Source organism: Danio rerio, chromosome 2, assembly GCF_049306965.1.
Source record: "Danio rerio strain Tuebingen ecotype United States chromosome 2, GRCz12tu, whole genome shotgun sequence".
Classification (NCBI taxonomy): Eukaryota; Metazoa; Chordata; class Actinopteri; order Cypriniformes; family Danionidae; genus Danio; species Danio rerio.
In genome coordinates, this window is record NC_133177.1 from 27825689 (window position 1) to 27837605 (window position 11917).

Here is an 11917-nt window from a genome sequence, read left to right on the forward strand (position 1 = left end):
AATTATTTATGTGGGGACATACAAATGATGAACTAGTTCCTTCTTATGAGCTCTTTTATTAGTTTTCTGATACACGCAAGTTGCAGGAACATGTTATGTAATACAGAACAAAGAGGATATGTTATGTAAAAGTTTTAAAGAACCGTATATAAGTTTAATATGATGAGGATAGTATGATGGATTCAGGGGGAAATGGAGGAACAGGATTTTTTAACCATTCTACAGATACAGTTTAATAAACAACAATAAATACAAATGATAAAACAAAAGAAATCACCCTTCAGGCCATCCTGAAATGATCAAAATGTAGATTGGGATCATCTAAAGCAGTGGTTCTCAAACTGTGGTACGTGTACCACTAGTGGTACAAGGGTTTCATTCTAGTGGTACGCGGAAGAATCACTGAATAATAAAAGAATAAAATGAACACACTTTTAACCAGGTTTTCCAGGTTTTGATGAATAGATTAATACTTTACAACTACAGCAGTTTCCTTTTTACTTTTTAAGAACAGTGCCACTTGTAATTAACCTTTATCAGCACATTTTAATTTAAATGGAAAAGTTTTTTTTTTTGTCTGCAAGAATAGTTAATATTTAAACTTATAATGTTTAAAGTGGCTGACAATCATACATATTCTTAATGATAGGAATAAATCTGCCCCATTTTAAACTGTGAAGAGCTGTAGCTGTTTAATTAGGCCTGCTATGCTATACTGTATCACAATGCTTGCCATTATGGTGGTACTTGGAGAGACTTTTTTTCTGAGGTGGTACTTGGTGAAATAAGTTTGAGAACCACTGATCTAAAGGGTTGATAAAGTGCTTACTGAAGTGGAAACATGTTTATGAAGTCAAAGACACGGTCTCTAAAAGCACCTCACCAAGAACAGAAACAGTAAAAGCAACACTCCAAATACACCAAAGATATCTGAAGGCCACATAAGTCTCATTTGATCCTCGGAAATCCTATTTGTATTAATTGAGGAAGAAACTTCAACAGAATCTCAGGATTCTAGTTTGTTTATCTATTCTGCGCAATTCTACCACTTGGCAATGATGAATCATGTGACCTGAAAAATCGGATTGTTCAAAATACTTCTCTTTGTCCAAAATAATAATAATTGTCTGCCTTTGATAAAGCCCGTTTGTTCATCTGATACAATTTTTGGAAGTACATTTTTAAGACGAAAGGCTAATACTTTGGCCAATATCTTGGCATCTACATTTTGTAAAGAGAAAGAATGATAGGAACAATTAGGATTATTAGGATATTAGGACTATTAGGATTTTTTTTTCTTTTTAAAAGGAGAATTAGAGAACTATGAGTGTCTCTGGTAAGTAACCATGCTCTAGGGATTCCATCTACACTGGTAAAAGTAGGGGGGTTAGATTATTCTGAAATTTCTTTAACATTTCAACGGTAAAGCCATCAGGCCTCAGGGCTTTAATGCAGCACACAGTTTTAATTGCCAGATTTATTTCATTAATGTCTAGGGGGCATCAAGGATTGTGGCATCTGAATCAACTGTGATGACATTTAAACTTTGTAGAAAATAAATCATAGCCTGTGGGTCAGATGGAACTTCAGATGTATAGAGTTAAATAAAAGGATTGAAAATGGCATTTATTTCTTCAGTTTTAGATATCAGATTACTAACTGAATCCAAATTCAAAATTGAAACCATTTTTAATGATTCAATTCAATTTAGCACTCTAATTGTCTAATCAATTGAAATCATGAAAATGATTATATAAATTCTACTTCCATTTATCTTCTATTAAAAAATTATTTATGCAAGACAAATTATGAAATTGTCCTGTTGTTTATTTATTTACATTCCACAGTACAATAGTAATTGGGATTATATTTCTGTCACAGTGTTTTCAAGTTAGTTAAAAATTTGTTGTGAAGATAGTTCAGTTTTCATGTCTACATGATATAACAACAGTTTCCCGCAGATAAAATTGTAAAAATGCAGATAAATTGATTCTTAGAGCAGCTCTGGAGATGAAGTTTATGCGTCCGTGTCCTTTTATAGTGATACAAAAGTTGGATTGAACACTGCATGCATTACTTGTGAACCAAACCACTCGTTCATTCCAACATCAAGACTTATTTATTGTTGTTGTTGTCCAGCACTTTATATATATATATCAGCTTTTGTACTTTTTATTAAGTAAATTGCAGATTCTATCCTTTTTCCAGACATTATAATGGCCCTATGATTATTTAACATACGTACTTCGACAAACGAACAGAAATGTCCAAGCCGTTTGTAAGCCACCCTAATGCTAATGGCCTTATGTCCTTTAACCTGAATTTCACCCATCAGTTAAACCCCTGTTTCATTCAAGGCAGGCTGGGAACCTGGGCTCACTGTTCGAGGGGAGTGAAGGCAGAATGACCAACATGGACGGTTAGTGTTGACACTGGCCGGTGTGATGCCTGCTGTCCTCATCAGACTCCTCGGTTTGAGGCTCGAAGCAGTTGTCGAATTTCTTCCGCAGTCTTTTCTTGAGGTTCAGACCCCTCTGGATGTTTGTGTTTGTGCACTCCTGAGCCTTTAGCTTGGCGTAATAGTCAGAAAATTTGTTGAACAGGATGGAGATTGGCATTCCATTTAAAATGATACCAAAAGAAATGCAGCCAAAGGCCACCACTCGACCGGAGTAGGAAATGGGCACCACGTCTCCATATCCCACAGTGGAAATGCTCACCTGTAAAGGCATAAAAAAAGACAATGTATATTTATTTACTGCAAAATACACTCTAAAAATGCAAACTCAGTTATTGTGTAAATTATTTCATAGAAAAGCATAACCCAAATGAATTAAAATAATAAACGAATAGCTTAGATAAAACAGCATGAAAAGAAAAACAATATTTTTACACTGCAAAAAAATCTTTTTCTTAATTAGATTTTTTGACTTGTTTCTAGTCCAAATATCTACAAATTCTTAAATCAAGGTACATTTTCTAGACAAGCAAAACATATTGTATTGCTAAGTGAGTTTGAAAACTAAGTGAGTTTTTCCTTGACACAAGCAAAATGGAATAAGCAAACTGATCTTGTTTTTCCCTTTAACATAAGATTATTTTGCTTATTCCATTAGCAGATTATTTAACTTGTTTATGTTTTGCAGTGTATAAACATGCCTTAAATGTCTGTCTAAAATTTAAATAACATAAAAACTTCCTTTTTGTTATTGTTTATTGCCTATCAAAATGATTATTGTACACAAAATAATTTACGTTTGGTGTTTGTTCAAACTACTTATTTAAAATGAGCAGAAACAACACAATTCTTAAGTTTTTTTTGGGGGGGGGGGCTCTTAATTGTTTTATGTTCAATCTACTTAATTTTGTAAAAACTAATAAGGTAACTTAACTCCTTCATGTTTCTCCGACACAAATTGATTGTGTGGAGCCCAGCATTTTTACTGTGTAGGTTCAGTAATAATCAAAGAACATGTTTCTTTTATTGTCTTAACTCATCATAAACATATGGAAGCCTAAGAAAAATGCTTATTCTAGAGGAAAATGTCAGATTGCACTTTTTACAGACATGTTTTTGCATCTGAACTTTTCAACTGCCCTGTTAAAATTACTGGTTGCTTTATATTTTTAAGCTTAATCAAATTAACCTTATGAGTCATATAAACATATTATGTGTTAATTGACTTAAAACAGCTTGCATAACCCATAAAATTAAGTTAAAACATGATTCACTAAGTTTAAAAATTTATAATTAGCTAAACAATATGCTGTCGTGACTAATTGATCATATAGTTTTTACAGTAAATTACTGTAGGTAAATAAATTACAGGCGGAAAAGTATAAACAGATGTGTAAATTTAAAAGAACTATGTATTCTTTTGTTGCATTGCTAATATTAAGTATAAATAAATGTAATATTAATAAATATAGTAACAGCTGAAGATTTTGCATTTATTTCCATATTTGACGTAAATTGAGTTGAAACACAGCACAGCATTTGTTAGAGACTCAACAGACTTTACTGTTTATAAAAACTAAAGTGGCATAGCAGAGTTATTTTTCCAGTTTATTAGCTCAATGATTAAAGTCAAATTTGTGCAAGCAAGGCAACTTAGTAAGACTTAGTAAGCCTCCAGGAAGTTACAAACTAATCTAACTTTTCCAATCAGCACGGATGCCTCCAATTGAGCGGCATTACAAGGTATTATATAAGATTAAACACAGCTGCCAGAGGATAAAGACCAACAATTTAAAGAGGATAGAAGAATACAACAGCCACAGCAAATGATAATAATGATAACCGTGAAAAATAAAACCCACTTACAATGCATACAGACACAGATTCTAATATTTCAGTTAATAGGTGTAAATTATGACAACATTTACATAAAGTACTTAGCTTTTATTTTGGTATAACGGAAAACAAATAGCATCAGAATTGAATTTATTGCGTCTATCGCTATGTTTTTTTAGTATTATTAGTGTTATTATTAGTTTTAGTGTTATTTACATTACATTTACATGCAATCACTTGGCAGATGTTTCTATCGAAAGCAACTTACAAATGTGAAAACAGAAGTGATCAAAACAAAACCAGCAAACAATTTTGTGTTTAATAGACGTCTAATAGACATCTAAACATAGATAGCTTGGCTAAAATAAGGCTGATCTTAGGCTGTCAGTGATATCTATTCTTAGACGTCTATTAGATTTTCACTGACAGCACAAATTTAGCCTTGTTTTAGCCAAGACGACTATGTTTTTAGACGTCTATTTGACATCTGATAGACATCTTTTAATCAACAAAAAATGCTTGAAAGAACAACATGTAAATGGTAATACAGTACACAGCTATGGAAAGGTTCGGCTGGATTTATTTATGGTTTTGTTTTTGAGTAAAACTTTTTAAAAATGTTGTTTTATTCTGTTAAGTGACTTTTCTACCCAATTAAAAAATAAAAATGTTGCCTGTTTAGCATAAAATAACAGAAAGTTTTTTTTTCAAACACATATTTATTCATGTTTAGGCTATTAAATATCAGTGCTTTAACTTCAGAGTAAAGAAATCGATATGTTGTTGATTTTCTTTCATAATAATTGAAAAATAGAGTTATAATTAACTGCAATTTTCTTTAAAAACATTTTTATTAAAATTAAATTCACTTTAATTGAGCTTCATTTAAACAACCAAAAGCACCAAAAGTTTAACAGTTTTTTTATTTTTATTTAAATAACAATATAAGAGTTGAATGAAAAACTGAGTCATATACAAAACCAGAACCTGATCACCATGGGCCCCCTGTGCACCCTCTCTATCGCCCCACATCAGTGTCTGACATCACTGACACTCTTGTCTCTGAATGAGAGCAAATCCCCACAGCTATGTTCTCAAACACTGAGTTGAAAGCCTCCCCAAAATAGAGGAAGCTGTTGTAACAGCACTGTCCTAATAATAGCCTGGGTTTTAACACCGTGTCCTAACTACACATGACGCGACACTGCGACATGTGATAAAAGGTGTCTTTTCCATGTTAAAGTTAGTTTTTGCATTAACCACCTACAGCTGTAACATGCAAAGTTTATATTTCAGCAATGTCATGGCTGAACAACATCATAAACTACAATAACAATGACAACTGCCTCAGGTACTGATTATGTGCTTCATTCAGTGTTAAAGGCTACTAATGTGAGTTTTAACATCATTTTAGGTGCATTTATTGCTATATACTGCAAAATACACTCTAAAAATGCTGGGTTACTTTCATTTAATTTTTGGACAAACATATGGACAAACTCAGTTATTGTGTAAATTATTTCATAGAAAAGCATAACCCAAATGAATTCAAATAATAAACAAAATGCTTAGATAAAACAGCATGACAAGAAAAACAACATTTTTACACTGCAAAAAAATAATTTTCTTAATTAGATTTTTTGACTTGTTTTTAGTCCAAATATCTAAAAATTCTTAAATCAAGGTACATTTTCTAGACAAGCAAAACATATTGTCTTGTTTTCAGAAATATGCCAAAACTAAGTGAGTTTTTCCTTGACACAAACAAAATGGAATAAGCAAACTGATCTTGTTTTTCCCTTTAACATAAGATTATTTTTCTTATTCCATAAGCAGATTATTTAACTTGTTTATTTTTTGCAGTGTATAAACATGCCTTAAATGTCTATGTCTAAAATTAAAATAAAATAAAAACTTCCTAAAAACTTCCTTTTTGTTATTGTTTATTGCCTATCAAAATGATTATTGTACACAAAATAATTTACGTTTGGTGTTTGTTCAAACTACTTATTTAAAATGAGCAGAAACAACACAATTCTTAAGTTTTTTGGGGGGGAGGGGGCATCTTAATTGTTTTAGGTTCAATCTACTTAATTTTGTAAAAACTAATAAGGTAACTTAACTCCTTCATGTTTCTGATGTGAGTTTTAACATCATTTTAGGTGCATTTATTGCTAGGCTGAAATCTAGCAAATATAAAGTTTAAACATGAACATTAGAACTGTGAATCGAAGTGCACACCATTTTTAAAAGGCTTAATATGTGGGCGGCATGGTGGCTAACTGGTTAGCATGATTGCCTTAGAGAAAGAAGGTCGCTGGTGGACCAGGAGGGCTTTCTGTGTGGAATTTGCAAGTTTTCCCTATGTCTGCGTTGGTTTCCTCCAGGTATTCCAGTTTCCTCTCCATCTAAAAACATGTGGTAAAGGGGAATCGGAATAAACTAAATTGAGTGAAGTGTGTAGATATAATCCAGAACAATTGGTTCATTACGCAGTGGCAACCTGATAAAGCATGGATTAATCTGGAGGAAAGTGAGTAAGGTTAAATGTGTATTAATTAGATTTTAATAATGTTCATTTCATTGGGAGTGAAGAGCACCATTCAGCACTTTTGAGCGGTTCTGGTATTAAAATGTTTTAGTCTTAACGTGTGAGGTGCGGACAGACAAAATGCTTGCCAATGGAATCTTGTCATGCTGTGTGTTGTTAGGAAATGGTGTAAGGGGTTATCAAAGGCAGGGGTTCCCAAACCTTAGAGCCCGCAATCCACAAAATAAAAATCACAGTGACTCAGGGCCCCCACTATCCTCAGAGGTGGTTATAAACATACAAACTTGCGCACACACTAATAGATCTATGTAATCACAACACAAAAAAGTACAACAGACTAACAATAATTTTTTGTCAGTATTTTTTATGAATTTGTTTCATTTAATATTAACCTCTTCTAATGAGTAGGCCCTGCGCGCACAGAATTCCACAGATTTTCCGCAGATTTTCTGCAGATTTTTAGCCCATCGTTAATTCTGTTTTTTTACTTGAGTAAATGAGTGTAAATGTATATTTATTCCGTTTTTAAATTAATTACAGTAATATTATTGACTAATATAAAAATTTCCATCTGATTTATGGACCATGCAGTTTGTACTGTAATATTTTCTGTCTTTTAGCACATATATGAGAGACTTGCTTTGTTTACCAAATAAAGTGAATCTAATTGGATTTGCATTTTATACATTAAATACAAGTTAAAAAAATATAATTTTTTTCATTTCACATATTAAGGTTTCCATTTGGCCCTGCTAATAAGACTGGTGGGCATATCACAAGTCTATTCTTGGTTTAATTTTGGATTCATCCTCTAAATTCAGTTGTATACAAGGTTTTGAATCTTTGTATGTAAAGTGCCGTAAAAGTGTCAACATTTCCCATGGTGCTGTAAAAGCAATTTGCTGCAACTGACGCTATTAATATTAAATATTACAATTTATACTATTAATATAACGTGAACACCCCATGGTTCGCAATACTAAGGAAAAAGGAAATCAAATGGCTGGTGGCTTTTTATTTGCATGTTGTAGTTTTTTATGTAACTAGTAAACACAATTTTTACCTCCTGTATGTTGTGGATAAAATATGCTAATTCTAATAGTTTAAAGTAATTTATTTGATTTTTGGAAATCACCAAGCGACCCTCCCACATTGTCCTGTGACCCTCCCAGGGGGTCCCAACCCCAACATTGGGATCCACTGATCTAGGGTATGGTGTTCTCTTTAAATAACACCATGGGTGTGGCCCATGTTCATTCATTCATTTTCTTTTCGGCTTAGTCCCTTTATTAATCAGGGATTGCCACAGCACAATCAACCGCCAACTTATGCAGCATATGTTTTAAGCAGCAGATGCCCTTCCAGCAACAACCCAACACTGGGAAACACCCATACACTCTAACATTACACTACAAACTATTTAGCTTATTCAATTCACCTGTCTTTGGACTGTTGGGGAATCCGGAGCACCCAGAGGAAACCCACGTGAACACAGGGAAAAAATGCAAACTCCACACAGAAAGGCCAACTGACCCAGCCAGGGCTCAAACCAGCGACCTTCTTGCTGTCAGGTAATTGTGCTACCCACTGCGCCACTGTGCTTCCTTTTTGCTCATGTTTATGATGCTTATTATAATTCTGCTAATTGTGGTGTAGAAGATTTAAAATGTACTCACCGCTGCCCACCACCAGGCATCTGGTATGCTGCTAAACGGCGTTCCTGCCACGTCCTGCTCCACCGAGTGCATGAGGGCGGAGAAGGTGAAGATCCCCATGATGATGAAGAGAAACAGACAGCAGACCTGTTCAAAACACTGGCGAAGAGTGAAGCCAAACGCTCGCATGCCCGTCGAGTGCCTCGCCAGTTTCAGGATGCGAAAGATCCGCATGAGTTTGACAACTTTAAGTATTTTGCTAACTTTGCTAACCCTCGCCATTGTTTTCAGGTCATCTTGGACACTGACATCCTCCTGGTCTGCAAAAGCCTCAAAAACCAGCTGAATAAAGTAGGGCATGACCGCCACTAAGTCTACAAAATTAAGTGCACTCTTCAGAAAATGCTTAATGTCGCATGTCGTCAGCAGGCGAAGGAAGTACTCAAAGGTGAAGAAGAGAATGGAGGTGATCTCCACACACTCCATGTAGGTTCTGCCATAGACTTTATAATCTTTCAGCTCGCTCACAGTATTGAGAGTCATTGCCACTATGGAGATGAGCACAAAAAGGCTTGAGAACACAGCAAAGGCCTTAGCGGACATCGAGGAGTATGGGTTCTCAATCAGGTCCCATAGCACCTTACGAACATCACCTAAAAACATACTCTTGAAACCCTCCTCGCTGTGCCTAGGCTCGATTTCCGCCATAAGCTCCCTGTTCACTTTCAGCTGATCTCTGATTTCATCTATTTTCTCCTCGTAGAGAATCCGGCAACATCGAGGGCTGTCCCTCAAATGCAAACCCCAAAACTGCATCTCTTCCTCAAAGTTGACAGGGCAAAGACTCTCCATTACCCATAATACGTTGCTACAATAAAAGTGGAAGATGTAGTGGAAGAAAGTCGGATCTCGGTCAAAGAAAAACTCATTGGTGAGCACGCAATAGTCATCGCAGAGATTGAGCTGCTTGATGGGGTCTTTGCACAGGGCTAAGCTTCCTATTCTGGTTTTAGGGTATCTGACAGCCAGGTGTTTGGGAATCGTGAAGACTTTCCCACCTACATTAACATTGATCACAGTTGAATGGCGGTGTGGCATCTTCGCCGCTTCGACCTCACTGCTTTTCCTCTTTTCTTGCTCTCTTCTGTCAGTCTTCTGAGGTGACGGAGTGTCGAGGTTATCCATCGAAGTCCAAGGTTTCACAGAGCTGTCTTGTGAAAAAGGAAAGGCACTCTCTTCTTCCTCTATACTCTGTGAAAAGCTGGCATTGAGTTTGGCGCTTGCGAAAAGACTTGAACGTCTCTTTTTCAGTTTTTTCAGATGTCTTCTTGGTTGATCCATTTTGCAGTTACGTCTTAAACAATGTGCGTGAAGGTAATGTGTCTCTTAAAAATGCCACAGAAGGAAGATTCCACAGTCAAATTGTACACATCCTGTTCGAAGTCTCAAGGAAGTGTCCAAACAAACGGAGAAAACATATTCCACTGCTTCTATATTTTGAGAGTTTGCAATAAAGCTAAAAAAGACAGAAAGAAAAAGCAACTGTATTTGTTTCAGCTCAACTGAAGATCAAGAGTTAGGATTTGCCCCACCTCACTGAAGCCATAATCCCATTGCTGTTCTTTCTGTCCTCAGCAGAGTTAAAAATACAGTCATGAGGATTAGTGTCGTGATTTAAGGATTGAGCCCTTGGAGGAGGAATAGCAAAGGATAAATAGCAGGTGTGGGGATATTAAATGCTCACCGCAAACTTCAGTTTATGTTGCTTTTAAACAACAGGAATGCAGCGTTGTGCTGAGTCTGATATTTAAACAATTCAGCGCAAATCCAATATGAAAATCCTTTAATCCCAAAATTTACTTATCTTGTTCGGTAGCATTGCCTCCACTTTTATATCCTCTCCATGTGTGCTTGCTGGCACATTTTAACACTGATATCATTAGACAACACCTCGAACGTAAAGTGCATTTACATATGTACTGTAATATGTATTTATTTAACGCATATATAGTGTATGGCCATACACCCAAAGTGCTTCGCAATTATGAGAGGTGTCTTTCCACACCACCACTAGTGTGCAGCATCCACTTGGATGCTAGGGTAGCCACAGGACGACGGCGCCAGTGCGCTCACCACACACAAGTTATAGGTGGAGTGGAGAGACAGTGATAAAGTCAATTAGGTGGATAGGGAAGATTGGGAGGCCATGATGGATAAGGCGAGATGGAGGGAATTTGGCCAGGACACCAGTTCCTCCCCTACTCTTTACGAGACCACAGAGAGACAGGACCTCGCTTTAACGTCCCATCCGAAAGACGGCGCTTACTGAAAATTTAGTGTCCCCTTCACTATACTGGGGCATTAGGACTCACACAGACCGCAAGTTGAGCGCCCCCTTCTGGCCTCACTAACACCACTACCAGCAGCAACCTAGTTTTCCCATGTGGTCTCCCATCTAGGTACTGACCAGGCTCAGCTCTGCTTAGCTTCAGTGAGAAACCGTTCTTGGGCTGCCGGGTGAAATGGCTGTGACCATATATTATTAGTCTTGCAAATAACTTTTAACAAACTATTGAAGTACAGTGAGAACTGTTGCATTTCTGTCTTGACATTGAAATTATTAGGCCAATGCAAAATTCAATATAAATTTCATTATGTTCTGTAAAAATGTAATCATTTTATGCATTTTATGCAATTAACAGGCTAATTTCATATAAATTCTTGACAGATCCCTGGTATCTGTTCTTCTCTAATTTCTTGATGCCTATAACTATGAATTTTAGCATGCACACCATTAATATATTGTTCTGTTAATTGTTTCTTTCTATTTTTGTTTATTTAACTTCTATTTTAATTTATGGCACTTCATTTTTGCATCTCGTGTTTAAATACATATGAACAGCAGCTACGCTAATTATTTTCTTTATTCTCTTTTTCCATCTGGGGTTACTCGTCCTGAGGCCTCTGGAAATTATGCAGCGCCACTGATGCAATCCAAGACCTGTGAAGAAATTATGTTATCCTGATCCTGGTATTATTATGGTATCCATAATCCTGGACCAGGCTGTATCCTGAGCTGTCGCTGTGAGGGTAATGGAGGAGAGGTAAGCATGATCTTCCTGAAAGATTCCAGTGATAGACAAGTCTCTGCATTGGTCCTGTGGGCCAGCCTGACCTCCCGCTAGAGCTCACACCTGCAGCTTCTCTGCAATGAACATCCAGCTTTCTCCAGCCTCTGGATTGTCAAATTCTCATAGTGATACATAATACTAACAATAATAAATAGTACATAAGTTACAAACGTATGGGACATTTTTATAATAATGAGTTTGGCGCTTATAAATATAACATTTATAGTTTTTTTATTATTGAATGCTTGAAAAAACTTAAAAACAAATGTCATCGATCAAACAACAA

The 11917-nt window shown here is 35.8% G+C and overlaps 1 protein-coding gene across 1 annotated transcript; it reads right to left on the reverse strand.

Moving 5' to 3' along the window:
- Positions 1-36: 36 nt before the first annotated feature.
- On the reverse strand, positions 37-10071 carry si:rp71-39b20.4. Its single transcript, XM_005171241.5, has 2 exons — positions 8522-10071; positions 37-2720 (listed from the first exon to the last, which is right to left on the reverse strand). Exons 1-2 carry the CDS (start codon positions 9839-9841, stop codon positions 2421-2423), a joined length of 1620 nt encoding a protein of 539 aa, XP_005171298.1. The 5' UTR covers positions 9842-10071; the 3' UTR covers positions 37-2420.
- Positions 10072-11917: the final 1846 nt, after the last annotated feature.